Genomic DNA, 22149 nt, shown 5'->3' on the forward strand with positions numbered 1-22149 from the left:
ATTTCAATGTTAAAATATCATCATCAACCTCTTGCAGTTACCCAAGGCCTTGCGGTGCCACTCCAAGGTGTGGCTGGCAGCTGGTTTTGTTCGGGGGCAGGGTCACTCAACCACACCATAGTGTCACATTTTTGCTTACCATGAACTTTTCCCCTTTCTCAAAAGCTCAAATTGCATTTTTATCTTCTATAAGTAGCGGAACCCATGACGGGCCAAACGAAAGAAGACAGCAAATCAACAACAATACTTAAATTCTTCAATGGGGGAGCGCTCTATATATTTGTCCTGTTGTTTCTAACCTCACCCTCTTATTTCTCTTCCCCTTCACAGGAAAAAAGTTGACTCAGATACATTGCTGTAGTAGACAAAAGTATATATTTTCAGATTTCAATAAGTCTCAGCTTCACGAAAGGCAATAATATTCTCCACGTGGAATGGAGTCTGTACAGTCGGTTTGATTCATATGACTGCAAGAGGGGGATCAGAATTTCTAGAGTGGTTTGAAGAATCTTCAGGATCCCAGCGGGGAAACTGCTTTGGGGATTCAATTCATATTTTACAATCGGTACGTTCTGCTGCTGACCTTTTGGCATTTCTTTAAGTACCACTGGTGGGTCCTCAGCAAACACCGATGCAACCCTCTCATTCGACGAAGTGACCCAGCTGGACAAGCAGGAGAGGAGGTCCCAGGCCTGTCAAAGCTGGACATGAAACCTGATAACCAAACTCCAACTCTCTCTCAGATGGAGAGGAGACCTAAACCCCGGGAGAACTCTTAGACACACATGGCTTGTACATATTACTTTTTCCCTCAAACTCTCCACATTTTTTGAGAAAATGTATATTTTTTTGATATCCTCTAAACGTGCAATAAATAAAAAATCAATGCGCTCTTCACCATTTCATCACATATGAGAAAAAGCGTTACACGTGTCCTGTATTACTGTCTCGACCTGATCCGTCTAAAACAACTACACCAAACACATGAAATAGTGCCTTGCCAGACTCATTTTTATTTCTGAGTGTAATCAGCGAGGGTCATATTAGCACCTGGGAGTTGCTGGTCATGGAGGAGCAGCCAGGTAGCGTGTGTGTGAGTGGGGCCGGCGCTTAGTGCTCCTCTTCTGCTTGGCGCCAGTGTCTGTGCCCTCATTTAACCTGTGTTGATGGTCCTTCAGAAGCTCTGGGACAGGGGGCAGGGTGACGGGCCGCAGAACACTGTAGGGCAAGGCCTTATACACCCTCAACTACAGAGAGACAGAGAAACAAACAAAATAAATAAACAGGCACATCATTATCCCTTTTGAGTTCGAACAACAGAGATGGTGCCTCATACTCTCTCAAAAATGACAGAGAACTACACATCTAAGGCCAGGAAACAGTCCCATAGAGTTAGTTGTAGGCTCTTTAAGGTATGAGTCTTACCTGCTCTTGACTGCTGAAGGTTGTCTGGAGGTCAGGGGTACAGGACGGAAGCTGATGTCTCACTTTCTGTTTGTATGCTCGTCCTAAAATGCTGCTGGTCTGAGGGAAGGACAGAAGCAACACTCTATCGTTAGGCACAGTAACCACACAGGTGTGTTGTAGTCAGTCCTTTACTTTAATCAGATGTGCGTATGCTACTGTGAGTGTGGATGGCATCTGTAACTCACCTGCCTTCCCTTCTCCTGCCACAGTCTCCATGTGTTCTCAATCTGCTCGTCGGTGTACATGACGATCCGTGGGTCGGTAGGAACCAGTTCCCTCAGCTGCGTTGTGACCCCACCAAACTTTGTCGACTGCTGACTCTTCTGTGCAGTCAGGCCCTCCAGGATGCGTTTGGCACAGCTAAGAAGGCATAGGAGGACATCAAAGAGATGCAGACAGATGACATGACCGGACAAACATCAGACTCAGTAATAGTGCATGGATGGGTACAGTGCATGGATGGGTACAGTGCATGGATGGGTACAGTGCATGGATGGGTACAGTGCATGGATGGGTACAGTGCATGACTAGCATGTTTTTGTGTGTAGAAAGTCCCTTTCATCAGCCATAGAGTTCAAATTATGGAGACAGAAGGGCTTGCGCATTTGGACTTTTCCCCTCACCTCCAGTGCGGGTACTTCCCCTCATTAAGGACTTTAAGTGTCTGACAGGACCCCATCCTCTTCAGGTCCACTGGGAGCTCTGTGTGGAGGGCCTTGGGGTCGCCCACCCGCCACAGGCCCTGCCCAAATGTACCTGAGATGTAGAGACAGACCGGGTACTAGTTGTCAGTATTAGTAGACATACTGTAGTTGGAGCGTACCAACACTGCCCCCTTGTGGCTGATGATAAAACATATTACATAGAACCATAAGACGTTCTCAAACTAATGACACCATACACGTAACTACAGTGGTCACGTAACTACAGTGGTGGTAGTGGTGGTGCTTACCGATGTATCTGCCAGCGGTGGTCCACAGACGTACGTTACAGTCCAGGCTGGCTGTGACGATGAGGCGGAAACGCTCCACAAACTCAAGATGAACGATCCCTTTCAGGTGGCAGCGCCAGGAACTCAGGGGCCTAGGGGGGATCAGGGACACACTCCGTCCCTGCAAAATCTGGTCAGAGAGGGATAATAGAAATGAGTGGGAAATCTATTTATGACAGAGTCTGTTCCGTCTACGGAAGGTGACATCATCAATGACCACTAGCTAGTTTCAGATCTGTTACACATTCATCCTACCCTGCCCTCCTCCCTAAAGCTCTGTAACTGTCATTATGTTCTGTGTGCACTGCTGTCGAGTTACCTCTTTGTCCTGCTCCACCACCAGCCTCCGTGGTCCCTCCACTTTGCAGTAGGGAGGTATGAGTTGAGGCAACCTCAGAGAGTCCTCATTGGATGATTCCTCCTCCGCCACCCCACCCCTCATACGGTAACAATACTTCTCAATGTCCCACAGCTGCGGGAAAGGAAATACAGGTGTAGAGGGATGACGTGAACAAAGAAAAACAGAGAGAAAAGAAAGATACTATCAGTCCATAGTCGATTTGTAAAACATCCTGCCAATGTCTCCACCCTGATCACTTCTCACCACTGTCCCCTTCACTCAAAGACATCAGTTGGTGTAGCCAACATAGATAAACAACACATGGACTATTCTCTGGTCTCCAAACCCTCCAGTACTACCGTGATGTATCCGTTGCTGTCTCCAGTGAGCAGTATCTGTTCCTGTCTGTCAGTGGACATGGCACAGATGACTGGCCCCTTGCTATGCACGGCACGGAATTTCCCCAGCAGCCCTCCGTTACGGCCGATAGACCAGGCGTAGATGTAGCCGTCTGCTGAGCTGGTCAGGAGGATGGCCGTGTCAGGGCTACGCTCACGGGTGGCCAGAAACAACACCTGCTCGTCAGAAAGAGAAATAGGGAGAGAAAGAGAGGGAGAGACAGTCATTGACATCCTCTGTCGGTAATCAAGGTGAACAATATTAAACCGTCAGATAGGTTACAGTGTACATGTCAGTCAGACAGTACTTTCTCCACTGCAAACCGAGGCTTCTCCAGCTCGTCTAGGTTGATGGTTTTGCTCTTGCGTCTGGGCAGCAGTGTCGTCCGCCTACCCATGGAGACTGTGACCGGCTGGGGCAGTAAAGCAGAGACTGGAGCCGAGATGCTACCCCTCCGGCCCTGTGGGATGCATAGAAACATGCACACCCATGCATACACACATCAATACATGGAAACCACAGAAGACTGCAGAGGGGAGAACGGCTCATAATAATGGCTGGAACGGAGTAAATGGAACGACATCAAACACATGGAAATGATGTGTTTGAAGTATTTGATACCATTCCATCCATTCCGCTCCAGCCATTACCATGAGCCCGTCCTCCCAAATGAAGGTGCCACCAACCTCCTGTAATGGAAACCCCTTACACAACGGTCAACATACAAAAAGAGAGAGAAGCATTGAAACATTCTTTTACATGCCGCATGTTGGCGCGAGGCCCCTGAATCACAGGATCAGGAGGGGGCTCTGGAATACTGCAACGCCGGGCTTGATTGATTTGCTGAGGGACACAAACACACACACCTCTACATCAGTACACACACACACTCACACGTGTATTAAAGTCAGTGTACACACCCACACACACACACACACACACACACACACACTCCATGTGTACCTGTATGACGTTGGTGTGGGCAGGGTTGGCACAGCTGGGACGACGAGCCTGAGGGTTGAGAGTCTGGCTCACGGTCTCAAGAAATTCCACCATAGAGCGGAGCCACACATCGTCCTCATCCTCCTTCCCCAAACCGTCTGGACTCATAACAGTCACCACCTGGCCTGGTTTCTCTATCACCTGATTAGAAACTCAACATGAACATCAACAGACAAAAAAAATGTCAGCGCTCCATTGTGTCTCGCCTCACCCGTATGGGTAAGAGGGGCAGTGGGCTCTCGCTAGCGTTGAAACGGCAGAAGGCTTGCCCTGAATCTATGTTCCAGACAATGATGTCACCGCTGTAGGAGGCGGTCACCAGCATCTTGCTGCCGTGGGCGTGCATGGAATAGATGTCGTCTGAGTGGTACTGGTTCCACACGCGGTGCTCCATCTTATCCTCCTCCTTATTGTCCCTGACACACGGACGGACAGACAGGAGGAAAGACAGACAGATGGGAAGAAGTAAACATACAGACACAAACGATACAAATAATACAGATACAACATACAAAAGCCACACAAGTTGACCAATTGCCAGCCAAAAAAGTGCTTAAAAGTTGCATACAGTCCAAAGATGTAAAAACATGAAGCACTCACAGATACCACATGACCCGTTTGCTCCAGCCTGAAACATAAATCCTCTCGTTGATGTACAGAATCCCTGTAACCTGCCAACAAGTCATTTCAGTAAGTACGGTTTCTGTAGTCGAACGGCATTGCTTGGTGGTAAGAAAGACAAGTCTGGTCTGTCACTTAGGGACCAGTGCCCTGCAGGATACAGCGTAGTACCTCATTGCTGTCCACCAGGGGCAGTTCAGAAAGGAGAGCCCCGTTGTTGAAGTTCCAGAGACGCAGGGTGCCGTCTTTAGACCCGGTGATGAGGCGGCGTTTGGGCCCGTCGAATGCCATGGCAGTGACCTCGACTGGTCGCTCAGGGGTCGTTTGGAACTGCATTACCTTCTCCCCCGTCAGGATGTCCCACACACTGACCACACCCGCATGGCACCCACTTACCACCTGGGCACAGAGCAGTGGAGAAAAGGTGGGTTTACCTAGCTTCAATAGGTTGTATGATCATCCCTTAGTTGACCTTTACCTCACTCCCAAGTGTTGAACCATCACCAACCTGTTTGAAGTTGGAGTTGTAGAGAGCAGCACAGAGTGGCTGTTCATGTGATGTTGTAGCTGTGGGTACAGAGCAGTTTGCATCCTCCATAGACCCTCGAAGAACTCCAATCTGCCCGGCGCAACATAAACATGAGGAAATAAATACACAGCAATACCAAAGAACCTTGTACAACCAATAGTGTGTGTATGAGTACACATGTTAAAGGCAATAACGAACACACACTAGGTACGTAGCCATCACCATGGTGTTACTGGTGTGGTTATAGTAGGTGCTGGTGATGGGGAAGCAGCCCATGTTGACGTTCCTGGATTGGATGTTCTGGAGGCAGACACTGTCCTGCAGGTCCCACACCCGCACATTCTGGAACAGAAAGAAACGACCCTTACCTGTTTCGTGGTCTAAATGAGCATTACAAATCTGAGTAGTCAACGGGTGACATTGAGTGTCCCTGTAGTGATAATGCTGGACATCTGACCTTGTCTTTGGAGACACTGATGATCTTGTTGTCTCTGCCGTTGACAGCGATGTGAGTGATGATGGTGCTGTGACCTTTCATCTGTGATGTGGCCTGATTGGTCACATAGGGGTTCCAGACCCTCACAACCCGATCGAAGCATCCAGTCACTGGAACATTGGAAAACAAGCGCGGACAAACACACATCATGGGATATTGCATCAAAATAATAATATCCAGATTGACAGCTACAGAAAGATCAGCAAAGAATACTGTATAAAATAAGTAATATAAATACTGAGCTATATTGCATGAAAAAAAAAGGGAAATTATATTATTTTATACGAATACATTTGCTTAGAGAAAGAGATTTAGTTTCACAAGTAATAAAAATAAAAAAAAACTCAAAGATAGGGGTCAGAATTATTAGCACCTCTTGTTTTCAATACTCCAGCACCCTCCCCTTGTGAGGATAATGACCCTTAGTATGTTTCTGTAATGTTTAATGAGATTGGAGAACACATTGGGAGCGATCTTAGACCATTGTTCCATACAGAATCTTTCCAGATCCTTGATATCCTTCGTCTGCGCTTATAGGCTGTCCTCTTCCATTCACACCACAGGTTTTCAATGGGGTTCAAGTCAACGGCCATTGCAAAATGTAGATTTTTGTAGTCAATTAACCATTTCTTTGTGAATTTTGATGTGTGCTTGGGGTTACTGGAAGTGTCAACCTCCTAAAGTTCCTGATGCTGTTGACCTTAACAAGGGCCCCAGGACCAGTGGAATCAAAACATGCTTTCGGTTTTAATATAAAATAATATAATTTTAAAATGTTTGGAGCATGCAATAATAAGCATTTATTATTTATTTTATACAGTATTTGTTGCTAATCTTTATCAAGGGTGGCAATAATTTTGTAACTGACTATATATGTAATTGGTTTAGACATCATAAACAGCACTGTACGGAGAATTACTTCTACACATACCCAGAACGTTGAGCTCAGGTGAGTAGTCAAAACACAGAATTCCCTTCTGCATGTGAAAGAGTGCAGTTCTGAGAAAAACAAGAGAATTATATTCATCCGTGAAATGAACATTAGAAATGAGAGATTTGAGGGCATTTTAAAGAGGCACTCCAGCCTCTTCTTTACCTCATTTAGCACCTGTTTTACTGAACAAAAAGGCACATCTCAATAGGTGCTAGGTATGACATTACATGGCACAAGATGTTCCCACAACCAAGGAGGGAGGCCGATGACATCGCATCAGGCCAACTCCTTCTACGGCCTAATCTTTGAAGTTTGTGGTTGTGTCAAAAAAAACAACTACGTTGCTCAAAACATATTTTGTTAACTTTAAGTGTGTGTATATTACTGTACTTATACATGGGATATTGTTTTTCAACACGAAAAGTTCAAATATAGCTGCAGTGCGTCTTTAAACAGTCCTGTAAAACACACTGAAAAAATAAAGATGTGGAAAACGTGAAAGGGGGCGTACTGAATTTTACACTTGCGTGAGTGGGGCAGCGTGGTCAGGATCATGGAAGTTTGGTCTGCCGCACAGCAGGTGGCGATGGCATTCAACTCTGGGATGTAGCGGATCTGGTGGATCCAGTCATTGTGGCTGGGCTGGAACATAAAAAAAAGGGGAAGATATGAAACAGAGAACTAACTAAAGAGGGGAAGAAAGAGTGTGAACAGGAAAAACTAAAGTTATATAGGCTACTTACGACTCGAAAGCAGAGAAATGAGCTGGAGGTGTTTTTGAGCAGGGCTGACACAGGGATGCGATAGTTTGTTCCTGAAAAAGAGGCAAAGAAGTGAGTTTGGTCTTCGGCATGAACCTACCATCTTCACCTGCATGTTTTCACGCAGTACCTGTCTTGAAGGCAGCACTGTTGAACAGGCCATTATGGACCACATCAGAGGAGACAAAGATGTATATGGTGCCACTGGCATCCCCAATGGAGTACACTCCTCTCTTACCATCTGTCCTGAAAGGAAGCAGAGAGAAAAAGGTTATTCTCACAAAAAGGCCTGCAAAAGTCATTATGTTCCATTAAACAGAAGTAATAATCAATAATAATAGTAGTGCACTAGGAAATAGGGTGCCATTTGGAATACACACAAAGCCTACCAGTAGTCCATCACCTCCACGTTGGCCTCCAGCTCCGACAGGGAGAACACTATGTCACACTTACTGGCACTGATGTCATAGAATTCTGGTGAGAGAAAAACAAACACACTGTACAAACACTTCAACAAACATACAGTAGCTATAAATCAGTAGCTATGGCATTGTACAACATAATATCACTGCATAACAAGCTGTTTTCATGTATACAAATGTTTGTACAGAGATTCCCACAGACACACCTACGTCTCGCCCTGTGGAGGAGATGGAGAGCTGGTTGATGTTGCTCAGGCAGACCATGTCTGTCACCCAGACGGGCTGGGCCACTGTGTGCTGCATCTGACTTATCTAGAGCAGAGAAAAACATGCAAAGAATGTTTCACAGATAAAGAATAGAACATCCCACAAGCACGACATGAAGCATACCTGCTGTCTACAAGCACGACATGAAGCATACCTGCTGTCCACAAGCACGACATGAAGCATACCTGCTGGTCCACAAGCACGACATGAAGCATACCTGCTGTCCACAAGCACGACATGAAGCATACCTGCTGTCCACAAGCACGACATGAAGCATACCTGCTGTCCACAAGCACGACATGAAGCATACCTGCTGTGTCCACAAGTCCACAAGCATGACATGAAGCATACCTGCTGTCCACAAGCATGACATGAAGCATACCTGCTGTCCACAAGCACGACATGAAGCATACCTGCTGTCCACAAGCACGACATGAAGCATACCTGCTGTCCACAAGCACGACATGAAGCATACCTGCTGTCCACAAGCACGACATGAAGCATACCTGCTGTCCACAAGCATGACATGAAGCATACCTGCTGTCCACAAGCATGACATGAAGCATACCTGCTGTCCACAAGCATGACATGAAGCATACCTGCTGGTCCACAAGCATGACATGAAGCATACCTGCTGTCCACAAGCACGACATGAAGCATACCTGCTGTCCACAAGCACGACATGAAGCATACCTGCTGTCCACAAGCACGACATGAAGCATACCTGCTGTCCACAAGCACGACATGAAGCATACCTGCTGTCCACAAGCACGACATGAAGCATACCTGCTGGTCCACAAGCACGACATGAAGCATACCTGCTGTCCACAAGCACGACATGAAGCATACCTGCTGTCCACAAGCACGACATGAAGCATACCTGCTGTCCACAAGCACGACATGAAGCATACCTGCTGTCCACAAGCATGACATGAAGCATACCTGCTGTCCACAAGCATGACATGAAGCATACCTGCTGTCCACAAGCACGACATGAAGCATACCTGCTGTCCACAAGCATGACATGAAGCATACCTGCTGGTCCACAAGCACGACATGAAGCATACCTGCTGTCCACAAGCACGACATGAAGCATACCTGCTGTCCACAAGCACGACATGAAGCATACCTGCTGTCCACAAGCACGACATGAAGCATACCTGCTGTCCACAAGCACGACATGAAGCATACCTGCTGTCCACAAGCACGACATGAAGCATACCTGCTGTCCACAAGCACGACATGAAGCATACCTGCTGTCCACAAGCACGACATGAAGCATACCTGCTGTCCACAAGCACGACATGAAGCATACCTGCTGGTCCACAAGCACGACATGAAGCATACCTGCTGTCCACAAGCACGACATGAAGCATACCTGCTGTCCACAAGCACGACATGAAGCATACCTGCTGTCCACAAGCACGACATGAAGCATACCTGCTGTCCACAAGCACGACATGAAGCATACCTGCTGTCCACAAGCACGACATGAAGCATACCTGCTGTCCACAAGCAGACATGAAGCATACCTACTGTCCACAAGCACGACATGAAGCATACCTGCTGTCCACAAGCATGACATGAAGCATACCTGCTGTCCACAAGCACGACATGAAGCATACCTGCTGTCCACAAGCACGACATGAAGCATACCTGCTGTCCACAAGCACGACATGAAGCATACCTGCTGGTCCACAAGCATGACATGAAGCATACCTGCTGGTCCACAAGCATGACATGAAGCATACCTGCTGGTCCACAAGCACGACATGAAGCATACCTGCTGGTCCACAAGCATGACATGAAGCATACCTACTGGTCCACAAGCACGACATGAAGCATACCTACTGTCCACAAGCACGACATGAAGCATACCTGCTGTCCACAAGCATGACATGAAGCATACCTACTGGTCCACAAGCACGACATGAAGCATACCTACTGGTCCACAAGCATGACATGAAGCATACCTACTGGTCCACAAGCATGACATGAACATATGAAGCATACCTACTGGTCCACAAGCATGACATGAAGCATACCTGCTGTCCACAAGCACGACATGAAGCATACCTGCTGTCCACAAGCACGACATGAAGCATACCTACTGGTCCACAAGCATGACATGAAGCATACCTGCTGTCCACAAGCATGACATGAAGCATACCTGCTGTCCACAAGCACGACATGAAGCATACCTGAAGCATACCTGGTCCACAAGCATGACATGAAGCATACCTACTGGTCCACAAGCATGACATGAAGCATACCCTGCTGTCCACAAGCATGACATGAAGCATACCTACTGGTCCACAAGCACGACATGAAGCATACCTACTGGTCCACAAGCACGACATGAAGCATACCTACTGGTCCACAAGCATGACATGAAGCATACCTGCTGGTCCACAAGCACGACATGAAGCATACCTACTGGTCCACAAGCATGACATGAAGCATACCTGCTGGTCCACAAGCATGACATGAAGCATACCTGCTGTCCACAAGCATGACATGAAGCATACCTGCTGGTCCACAAGCATGACATGAAGCATACCTGCTGGTCCACAAGCATGACATGAAGCACACCTACTGGTGGGATGTTGTATTACATAGCAGTGTTTCACAACTGTCTTTTCTCCATCTATGTCAACATCATGTATTACTTCAGAGTTTTCACATCATATCAAACATTATTGTCTGGGGAAAACATATGAATTGCTATTCAATTCAATTGTAATAGATGAATTGATTGATTATTCGTGATATAATGCTTGAACATGGCTGATACGCACATTGACTGTGCGCAGCAGCTTGAACCTCTCGCTCCAGTAGTTGAGAACGCCATCACGGCTGATTGACAGGTAGCGTCCACTGTGGGCGCGGCCCTTAGAACCCCCCGAGGCCCTGCCATGCTCCCCAGAGTCTGTCTTTTTCTCCCCGGCTGGGGGCTGGAATGGGTAGAACTGGAGCCGAACAATGGTCTCACAGTGTGCACTACACAGGCAGAGACACAGAAAAATTAAAGCATGCATACACTGCACATATACTACTTGTATACTACTTGAACCTGTAGAACATAGCCAATGAAATACCACTTACACAGGCACAATCTTGAGTGGTTTGGGAAAGTAGATTGGCCTGTTTTGCTGCTGCAAAGAGTCTTTCTCTCTGTACTCTAAAAGCATGTAGTTCAGATATTCAACCTGAAACCACACAAAGTTGTTGTTTATGAGAGTAAAAACTTAAATGTGTTTACGTGTTTGTCACACACCAGAGTTGGTCAACTGACGACAAAACAGCACTCCTGTTCATTGTCGTTTTGCTCTCTCACCCAGTCCATTCTGCCGTCACAGTTGGTGTCCACCTTCATAAAGATAATGTCCACATCCTCGTCATCCACATCGCCCATGATCTTCTTCATCGCATCTCGGAACTGAGCCATATCCAACCCTGACAGAGAGAATGAGAATGACACATTGTTTAAGAAAATGTGTCCCTTTATTATGTGCCAAATAAAGTAACAGGGTTGACCTCAACAGGGTTGACGATTTCATCTTAAATCAGCTATAAATCACCTTGTTTACAGGAGGAATGGAAGCTTGTCGTGTGCAAACAGAGACAGGCAATTGAATGCAAGCTTCACAAAAAAAGTTGAAATTGTTAAAATATTTCTAGCATGTATGTATGGCAGGGATGGGCAACTTAGATTGGGGTGGGGTCCACAAAAAATCATGAGGGGCCACAGTGGCTCGTGGGTCTGCGTACCCACATCCATACCCACACATGCAGTCAGAGCTGGCACTAGCCTATTCAGGGCCCTTAGCAACATTTTGTTTGGGAGCCACCCCCCCACCTTGCAAGAGCAAAACATTTTTAGTTTTGAAGTACATTTCATGCAATTCTACACATTTTGCCATGGGGCATAGAGAAAATGTTGTTTTACAGTAAGCTTGCTGCAATCTAAACATTTTTCCATGGGGTGGAGAAAAGATTTTGCAATTCTATGACTCATTTCCTGCGATTCCACACATTTTGCCATAGGGTGGAGAGTCAGGTTTGCAGATTTTTAATGGGGATAGAACCATCTCACCTGCTTTTATCACTATGATTTTACTGTTAGATGTTCAATGTTTCTTTTGGAGAAAAAATATTTTAAAAGGAATAGTTTCACCATGCTCAAACAAGAGTTCAGTTCACGTAACGGGATCAACCTTAAATTGAGGGACGGGGTTGTTTTTGTTATTTTCCCTCATAATGAATCACTATGAAATATATCACAAAAAAATAAATAATCATCTCCAGAAATGACTCTGTCAAAGAAACAAAATAACGAGGGCTTTACAATGATGGTAAAAACTTGGGGGAATTTTTGGGGTTAAAATCTTAATAAAAGTCACAGAGGGTGCATAGAGGTAGTAGCCAAAATACAGAATTTAAGTTTTAATGTCACATGCACAACAAGTACAGTAAAATACCTTATTTGCAAGCTCTAAACCCAACAATACAGAATTTTGACACTTTAGCTTTTAAATTGAATTTAAAATATCAAATGGGACTAATTTCATGGAACGACCCATGTGTGTTTGTATGACAACACTATGTAGAAATGTGCAGCTGGTTGGTGAAACTGGCAGGGATCCACTGGGGGCTAAAAATGATACTGGGTTGGGCTAAAAATGATACTGTGGTATACTATTAGTTATGGGGAGGTGTTATGTGTTCGGGTCACTCACCCCCCCCTCCATCCGTGTCAGCCTCTCTGAACATGCGTTCAATGCGGCGAAGGTGCTGTTCGTTGATCTGATTCTCCACTCCCCCCTCAGCTGGCATGTCCTCCTCCGCGGAGTCACTGCTCTTCCCTGAACGCCCCGCCTCCCCTGAAATACCCTGCGGAGGGAGGATATGGAGCACCTCAGTCATACTTAACTCCACATTTGATATTAAAACCAACATGAACCATCTTTCACTTGAAAAGGTCTTAGGAGGGCAAGATTCATTAAAAACTGCATAGAAATTATGGGTGACAAGGCAGCAAAAACCCAGGCAATTTGAATGGAAATGTCTGTGTAAATAAAACAGAGCACTTTGGGGGAGCATAACAGTGTGCAGATGCATTTAGTTCTGGATTTACCGGAGCTGTGGTGTGTTTCTGCTTGTCATCGGAGGTGGAACTGTGACAACACGGGCAATGGACACAATGAACACCCAGCAATTCAAAATGTGATTTCGTGATCAGACACATTTAAAAAGTCCCAATTTCGAACTAGCTTTATATCGATATTACTGTCTGACCTTGTAAGGCTGGCCATCTTCACAGTACCTCTGTGACAGTCCACAAGCTCACACTGGTCATGGCTTTCCACCTTTAACACAGGCACAAATGCTCACAGAAGAACAATGCTCTTTTGGTGATGTCACAATGTGAGAGAGATGGTCCTAACATAAATCATTGATATCTATGGAGATCAAACTTAACCAGATTCTGAACAGATTTCCAAGCTTTTTTCTGTTGATAAAAAAGACCTTGCACACTTGATGACAGAAAGATGACACTAGGGAGACAGAAGGGGAGAGACAGAGTCCTGCCCATTTGACACAATCGTTACATGAAAAGATTATGACCAGTTATCCAAATCTGTTTTGCATCTTGACAGACACAGAGAAGCTTATGGATGAAGAGATCAATAGAGTGCAGTGTTGTAGACAAACAACCTCTGCAGTTACCCAAGGCCCTGTGGGCCTCATTCACCTGCAGGAGAATATATAGGCAGATTAGTGGGGCCAAGTCACTGGAAACAGAAACCGGATGCCAGATCAACATGCAAGGATGGGGTCAGTGAGAGACGGAGGAACACCCCACATGGAAGATCTAGACGAGGACCTGTATATTCTGATCAGAGAAAATGACACAAACCAGCTCAGAATGAGGAGAGCGGTCGTCAGGAAGCCCCTGGTGCAACAGCGGAGGAAGAGGGCAACACGAAGACGCAGATGATGGAGCTGGCTCAACAGGACATACAGTATCAAGACACGGATAGGGTCCACACCACCACCGTCGCTCAGGTCCCCTGCCTCACAGTGGTCCCCACAAGGCAGGTGCTCCCTATTGCGAACCCCCAGGGTGCAGGCAGGGAGCCCGATCAGGAACAGCATCCGGCCAACACAAAGGGCTGCCATGTTGCCGACCGGTGGCAGAATTGACACCACCCAGTATGACAAGTACACCCTGCCACCCACGTCTATGGCGCAGTGGGTTTCTAGACATTTGTTTTTATTTATGGCCCTTTACTCTGGGCAGGTTTACATTTATGTCACTGTTCTGATTTGAGTTTACTGCAGGTGAATAAGGCCCACCGGGCCTTGGGTAACGGCAGTTAGAACCAACTGCCAATAGCAATGCAAATGTACGTCAGGACATTTTAACGAGCACATAAATATACACATTCCAATTCAATTTCAGTTAATAACATCACAGAAGTTAAAACAAGCTATTTCAACCTATAAACACATCTAGTTTTTCCAATCAAACCTTCATTTTTAAAGAAAAGTGATGCCTGTAGAAGCCGTATATTGCTACTAAGTTCACAAGCAGACTTCCTACGAATAGAGCTCTCAGTTCCTCTACTAAGAGTGTATAGTTCTGCTCTAACTGTAGACTCGAGGGATGTATTTCTTCACTGTGTGGACTGGCAACCATACATCCGGTCTTTGGCTTACACGAGGAAGTAAATCAGAACATAGGTAAGTGGAGTGCAACTCTAGCCTACATACAATACACAAATGGCAGAATGAGTCTTGTAAATTTTGCTTTTAAGTAAGAAGTACATTCTTTTTTTTATTTAAGGTGCTCAATAAAAACACTTAATTTCATTGAAAAATCAAATAAGTAATGTGATGAATACCTGCGGAGATAAAAACAAACTAAATACAAATGCTGATCGCCTAAACCACAAATTTTAACTCTTAAGTATATAATGAATGTGTGTAAACATACCATAAAAATTACAATCATTTCAATTGGCAGAGTAAACATTCATATATATATTTAAGAATTACTCATATTTGCAAATATCATATCAAAATAATCTAGTACAGTACTGTTTAGGTAAATTGGAAATATATAAGGAATAAAAAGACAACCTGAACATATTTCAAAAGTAACAGGCCTAAATTTAAAGGCACAGAAAAGGCCAGAATAAGAACAAGGCAGAAAACCCCCAGAAAATAAGGACCCAATGGAATTTTATCCAGGGTTCTTCTTCTCTGGCGGCTGGATCAGCAGGGTCTCTGAAATGTATTTTATGGTCCAAAAAAAACACTTGGTCCAATAAACACTTGGACCAAGGTGGCAGGCAGTGTATAATCCAGAGGCAACTTAATCCACAGTGTGAGTAAGTGCATGTTCATTAGACCCAAAGAGTGCGTATGAACGTTGCACATGGAAACTTGTGTGTGTGTGTGTGTGTGTATTGAAAAGTGTGTGATTAAGGTATGAACTGCAGTTGTGTCCATTTTCATCAGAACTCTTCTGGTTCTTCTCCTTCAGCATCAGGAATAACAAACCCCTCCTGTTAGCAGGAAACAAAATTAGCATTTCAATATTCAAATACAACGCTACATTGGTTTCCTACTACAGATAATGATTGGTTATGAAACATGTATAGAAATGCAGAAGACGGAGTCTCTCAGATGTGTCGGTCAGAGTATTCCTGTGAAGTTTCACTCACATCAGTGGCGTATAGAACATCCATAATCTTCTGCATCGTCGTATCTGCCTCTCCATCCACTTCTTGGCAGATGACCTCAATGGACCTCAGCTTTCCAAAATAAAAGTCTCTCTCTTTTTCCATGTCCTGGACAGTGGCCTTCAGGGAACTGACCTGAGGCGAGAGAATACATAAAAGTGACAGGGGAACGACTGGGCAGGGCTGTCATGACTTATGTTACAACTAAACAAGCTTCAATTTCAGTAAACTGTTGACCGAGCACACAAAAGCCAGACAGGAGATTGAGGGGAAATCTCATTGTGTCTCATCACAACAACTCATTTTAGCAGTGACCCTCCGAAAGAACATACCTCCTGGGCTAGCTCCACCCTCTCCACGTCCTCTGCCCCTCCGGGCCTCCGCAAGGCACTCCCCGCTGACCTGGGCGGGGGTTTGGTTACTGCCGTTGTAGACCTCGTGGGAGCTGGATCCAACACAAATCACAAGTTGGCAAACTAGAACAGAATAATAACAGTGGACTGTGTCCATGCACTCAACCTTATACACACAATTGCACATTTATACCCACTGACTCCAGTTCCTAGCCTATAGAATACTGGAATGGACATGAACCTACGTATGATAGGATAAAGGTCAGCTATTTGTCAGGGGGTCAGTCAACTTTATACAATGGGTGGGTCTAATCCTGATTGGTTAAAACCGCATTCCAGCTGGTGTCTATTCCACAAGTTACCACCGGCTAAATCTATGACCTTAAAATGCCTAGTTACTCTGTTCCATCTGACTGGACAATCCACTGTCTCATCATGACTTAAATGGTTTTCCAGTGCTGTGATAAGAGTAAAATAATGAATTTGAAGAATGCATCTGCACTCTGTCTGTTAGCTAGCCAGACAGTTTTAGAGGAATGATTCCATACATTTTTGTAATTAACTGTCAATATGCCATTCAAACAAATGCAATCAATGCACAGCTAGAGCCCGTTAAAATCTTTTTAATTTTTTTTGTACCAGGTTTCCATTTTTCCTAGTTTTAGCTCTCAACATTGCTTTTTTAATAAACCATCCAATTGAGTTTTTCTAAGTTAACAGCAATGCTTAAACCACATCAGGAGACCACTTGAGGTGTGCATAGGATTTTTTTTAAAGGAATTTAGTGTAGTTGCCCTTTAATTCAAATGTGCAACAGCCAGAGATCATTGTTTGGTTAGCAATGTTTCTGTAGCGCTCATGTGATTCGAGTTTGCTAAACAAATGGCCACTGGATTGGTGCAAATAATTATATTCTGCCAGGTAGGCATAGGCCACTTTGTAGTTAACAGTTAACCAAGAAATGTTTGGGGAAAGCCTTTCCATCTACCAGAACATGGTTGACATTACATTAGCATCATCGCTAACGGCTACACAAAGTGGTAGACAAACGGCAAAATACGAAATCACTAATGCATTTTATTCATGTCTTATGATAATCTTGGGCAAATTAATGCATTTTTCCTACTAAATTCAATATATTGTGGAATATTGAATTCCGTTTTAATGTCTGGATTCTGTCCACTTTCTCCGCAGTGTGGATTTAACGCTGATTTTATAGGACCCTACACAGCCATACACTGGTTGAAATCAGTTGATGATAGGACTTAGACAGTTGTAAATGCAACAACTATACTGTGTCACATATACACTGAATAAAAATATAAAACGCAACACGGATAGTGTTGGTTCCATGTTTCCTGAGCTGAAATAAAACATCCCAGAAATGTTCCATACACACAAAAAGCTTATTTCTCTCAAATGTTGCATACAAATTTGTTTACATCCCTGTTAGTGAGTATTTCTCTTTTGCCAAGATAATCCATCTACCTAACAGGTGTGGCATATCAAGAAGCAGATTAAACAGCATGATCATTACACAGTTGCACCCAGTGATGGAGATATCAAAAGGCCACTCAAATATACCACAGATGTCTCAAGTTGAGGGAAAGTGCAATTGGCATGCTGACTGCAGGATTGTCCACCAGAGCTGTTGCCAGAGAATTGAATGTTCATTTCAGTACCATAACCTACCTCCAATGTCATTTTAGAGAATTTAGCAGTATGTCCAATAGGACTCACAACCGCAGAGCACGTGTAACCACGCCAGGCCAGGACCACATCCGGATTCTTCACCTGCGGGAACGTCTGAGACCGCCACTAACAGCTGATGATCTATCACTCCTTTTATTGTCCCGCATAAGTATAATCAGGATTATGCCTCTACTGCCCTTCCTTCCAATTAGACTGGTTTGGATTTCTCCCTGACCAACCTGGATGCCATTTTCAGCCCATTCTGGAACTTTGATGTTTATGACACAGCCTCTCGTAATTTAGTATGGTATCTATGACCTAACCTAGCCTAGTGTGACCATGACTGTGAAAGCCCACCATATGTGCCCATTGGAGATCCCCGTTTGACCATTAAACCACCTTACCGACTCTCGCCGCTGGTCTGATAAGAGGTGGGGAGCTGTGGAACTGTACTGAAATAGAGATGCATACAGTATGCATTTAAGGGATCAAGCATCAAAGACAGGAACAATTTACGTTCCACCGGCTGACTGGGAGTAACTTGGATTAGACGCTGTTGTTGCGTGTAGCTATATTTTCAATTAGGTATTTATGTTATAGTCATCAACATGTTAGAAATTATACATTTTTCTTCCTCACCAGTGGTGGGCTTTCTTGGCTTGGATGCGACCTGCCCTGGGTTGGGCGTAGGAGCAGTGTCCTGGCCCTGGCGAGCACCGAGTGGGTCATACTCCTTTCCATCGTAGTTGGCATCAAATAATTTCTTGAACCATTGCACAAACTCAAAGTTGTCCTGGAACTTGCCTTTTATCAATTTATCCACAGGAATGATCTGGAAATTGTTTAAAAAGTGTCAATCTCAGTGGCAAAAATGGCAGTAATGTGATCTTTTAGGAATACTGCAATAGCCGAAGGTACACACTGAGTTAGACACTCGGAAACACTCACCTTGTCAACCCCAATCTTCTTAAAACTGGTCTGCAGAAGTTTGAAGTTGTGGAGGAACTCAGTCTCTAGTTTTGCCTGAAATTTTACCTTCTTCAAAGGGATGCATCCAGGGAAAAGCATGTCCATGAACTGACAGTAAGCGGCACCTGTGTGAATGTGATAAATCATTTATTAAATTACCAGCTAATCATGTCTCAACTTTTATAGGCTATAATCAGTGTGAAGTACTTAAGTAAAACTACTTTAAAGTACTACTTTAGTCATTTTTGGGGGGGTGCTTAATAAGGAATTTGAAATGATCCATACTTTTGATACATAAGTATATTTTAGCAATCACAATTGATACTTAACTATACTTAATACCAAATAATTCATAACTTACTCAAGTAGTATTTTACTGGGTGAAATTTATTTTAATCATTTTCTATTAAGGCATCTTTATTTTTACTCAAGTATAGAAATGGGGTACTTGTTCCTCTGCTCCTGACATTACCTCTTGCCTAAATGTCCTATGACAGCCAAAGCCACTTATCTGTGGGAAGTACAATTTCCATGAACGGGGAGTAGTTTCTAAGATGGCGGTAGATAAATATACAGTGCATTCGGAAAGTATTCAGACCCCTTGACTTTTCCCACATTTTCTTACGTTACAGCCTTCTCAATCTACACACAATACCCCATTATTGGTCACGGAGGTGACCAAGAACCAGATGGTCACTCTGACAGAGCTCCAGTTCCTCTGTGGAGATGGGAGAACCTTCCAGAAGGACAACCATCTCTGCAGCACTCCACCAATCAGGCCTTTATGGTAGAGTAAAAGGCAAATGACAGCCCACTTGGAGTTTGCCAAAGAGCACCTAAAGGACTCTGAAACCAAGATTTAACTCTTCGGCCTGAATGCCAAGCGTCACATCTGGAGGAAACCTGGACGAAGGTTCCCCTTCCGACTGGACAACAACCCTAAGCACACAGCCAAGACAACACAGGAGTGGCTTTGGGACACGTCTCTGAATGTCCTTGAGGGGCCCAGCCAGAGCCCAGACTTGAACCCTATCTAACCTCGCTGGAGAGACCTGAAAATAACTGTGCAGCAACGCTCTCCATCCAACCTGACAGAACTTGAGAGAATCTGCAGAGAAGAATGGGATAAACTACCCAAATAAAGCTGTGCCAAGCTTGTAGTGTCACACCCAAGACATTATAATACATTATCCCCTTATATGTTCCAGAACAATCAGAAAGCTCAGAACCCCTAGAGGCCCCCCTTTAATCGCTGCCAAAGGTGCTTCAACAAAGTACTGCGTAATTGGTCTGAGTTCTTGTGTAAATGTAATTTCATTTTTTAATATGAATTAGCAAAAATTTCTAAACAAGTTTCTGCTTTGTCATTCTGGGTATTTTGATGAGATGTTAATACCTTTTAGAAGAAGGCTGTAACGTAAAAAAAAAAAAATGTGGAAAAGGTCAAGGGGTCTGAATACTTTCGAATGCATGGTATAGGGCTACACATACAGGCTGATGGTGTTGTAGTTAGTTGCCGAGCGGGCTTGGACCTTCTGCACATAGCAAGAGTAGAACAGACTCATTATAGTTATGTCTTAATTGAGCATAGTCCAGACTGGTTATAGATATGTAATAATTGATCGAGCATTGACAATACGATTTAAAAAACTTACATCCAACATTTCCTGGTGATACTTTCTTGGTTCTCCATTCTGATGCCACAGGTGTCTTATAAACGTTATTTTGCAGTTGCAGGTGGAACTTGCAATTTAATATTCTGAAAAATATTAAAATGCACTTTCTGTATTGAGTCAGAAATTATTTTTATTTATAATCTCTTTTTTTTAGTTCCACCTGCAACTGGAAACAGGAGTTTAAAAGGCAAGGTATGCATCTCCAAATAAAGGTTTGTCGAAAACAACGTTACCACGCTTTGAATGAACCATCGGAACGGCCATCACAGGCTAGTTAGCTATGCCGATGGACATATTTCTGGTTTGATCTAGATCAGCTAAATTAGCTAGCTAACGTGATTTCTTACTGACCTGAGCACAACTGCTCAATCTTGGCGTAGTTCATCTGTACAGACTCGTTGATCCAAGAAAGCATATCATGGCGACTAAGGTTGTCGCCGGTCACAGATGTGGAGTAAACGTTGACAGCCATCTTCTAGCTTGGTACATGAGAATAATAAAAGTTTTAGGGAAGAAGGAACAAACAAAGAAACATCTAGCTCATTTACATCTTAGTTAGCTAGCTAAGACACGCACGATCAATGTTCTTCATGGCTAGACAGCTACTAGTAGCTAGTCAACGTTTTAGCTAACGTTTGCTAACTTTACGCCCTATTAGCTAAATTGCCGTGTTAACCGTCATAAACTTCGACGTAGTTGACAGTGATCGTTGCCAGCTAACGTTAGTCATATAATGTTAGCATCACGTTATACAGAGTTGACCAGCTTAGCTAATATTGAGCTAATCCGGGACAGCTAACCTAACAATACGAGAGCTAGCTGTTAGCTATCAAACACACCTATCCTTCAACAACGACATCATCGCTAACACTAGATACACTATTCATTTTCGCTGGGTAGTTCTACTGTGCATTATCAATTTACGTGAAACCCGCTTTTGAACTTACATTTTCTTAATCTTCCACTGGTTGAATCAAATTACAAAAAGGTTAAAACTTGTGGATACACCAAACTTTCTCGCCGTTCACCGGCGTTTTAATTCTTACGTGCCTTGTTCCTTCCTCTTGGCTCTTGTTGTACGGTTAGAAGGTAGCTGAACATTAACGTTGCTGCCATCTACAGGCTTGGAGTATACACAACAGGCTATGGCTCACTCTTCTTCTTTATGGCAGATTACACCTATTGGTCTATTGCCGCCACCTATTGCACGGTCTATTGAACCCCAAAATATCCCACTGAGGGGGGAGGGGGAAACATCTCACTTCTTCAGTAACAGTTCAAATCACATCCCTAAACAGGCTTAGCTGCCTGTGAGGATGGAGCATTCATCGACAGAATTATTTGTAAATGCCTCTGCTGTAAAATCCCTGAGTCCCAAAAAACAATCAACCGCACTCACAATGATACCTATTTTCTCAGATTTCCACTCTGTGTGTGCTGTGCAGTTGATAAGCAATGTAATAAACGCTACAAAGTCCA

General features: G+C 44.2%; 3 protein-coding genes across 5 annotated transcripts; all 3 read right to left on the bottom strand.

Annotated features, from left to right (window-relative positions):
- Nucleotides 1-219: 219 nt before the first annotated feature.
- LOC112221421 (WD repeat-containing protein on Y chromosome-like) lies at nucleotides 220-5433 on the bottom strand. The gene is made up of 14 exons (XM_024383568.2): nucleotides 5329-5433; nucleotides 4992-5219; nucleotides 4800-4870; nucleotides 4411-4615; nucleotides 4161-4340; nucleotides 3957-4040; nucleotides 3505-3657; nucleotides 3158-3373; nucleotides 2778-2930; nucleotides 2420-2588; nucleotides 2091-2223; nucleotides 1653-1827; nucleotides 1426-1524; nucleotides 220-1247 (listed from the first exon to the last, which is right to left on the bottom strand). Exons 1-14 carry the CDS (start codon nucleotides 5416-5418, stop codon nucleotides 1065-1067), a joined length of 2139 nt encoding a protein of 712 aa, XP_024239336.1. The 5' UTR covers nucleotides 5419-5433; the 3' UTR covers nucleotides 220-1064.
- A 96-nt stretch (nucleotides 5434-5529) lies between these two features.
- LOC112221525 (uncharacterized WD repeat-containing protein alr3466-like) lies at nucleotides 5530-8528 on the bottom strand. The gene is made up of 8 exons (XM_024383654.2): nucleotides 8169-8528; nucleotides 7930-8014; nucleotides 7671-7786; nucleotides 7523-7593; nucleotides 7291-7421; nucleotides 6777-6844; nucleotides 5807-5955; nucleotides 5530-5691 (listed from the first exon to the last, which is right to left on the bottom strand). Exons 1-8 carry the CDS (start codon nucleotides 8263-8265, stop codon nucleotides 5530-5532), a joined length of 879 nt encoding a protein of 292 aa, XP_024239422.2. The 5' UTR covers nucleotides 8266-8528.
- A 6509-nt stretch (nucleotides 8529-15037) lies between these two features.
- On the bottom strand, nucleotides 15038-21764 carry LOC112221880 (microtubule-associated protein RP/EB family member 1). Of its 3 annotated transcripts, none has more exons than XM_024384283.2 (8): nucleotides 21618-21764; nucleotides 21022-21149; nucleotides 18974-19119; nucleotides 18665-18857; nucleotides 18430-18477; nucleotides 16313-16425; nucleotides 15963-16115; nucleotides 15038-15803 (listed from the first exon to the last, which is right to left on the bottom strand). In XM_024384283.2, the coding sequence occupies exons 2-8, from the start codon at nucleotides 21140-21142 to the stop codon at nucleotides 15753-15755; spliced, it is 825 nt and encodes a 274-aa protein (XP_024240051.1). In that variant the 5' UTR covers nucleotides 21143-21149; nucleotides 21618-21764; the 3' UTR covers nucleotides 15038-15752. The 3 variants fall into 3 exon arrangements, with proteins under 3 accessions (XP_024240051.1, XP_024240052.1, XP_024240053.1); XM_024384284.2 differs by having other exon boundaries at nucleotides 21022-21145; nucleotides 21618-21763; XM_024384285.2 differs by lacking the exon at nucleotides 18430-18477.
- Between the last annotated feature and the right edge of the window lie 385 nt (nucleotides 21765-22149).

This window comes from Oncorhynchus tshawytscha, linkage group LG22 (genome assembly GCF_018296145.1).
Source record: "Oncorhynchus tshawytscha isolate Ot180627B linkage group LG22, Otsh_v2.0, whole genome shotgun sequence".
NCBI lineage: Eukaryota > Metazoa > Chordata > Actinopteri > Salmoniformes > Salmonidae > Oncorhynchus > Oncorhynchus tshawytscha.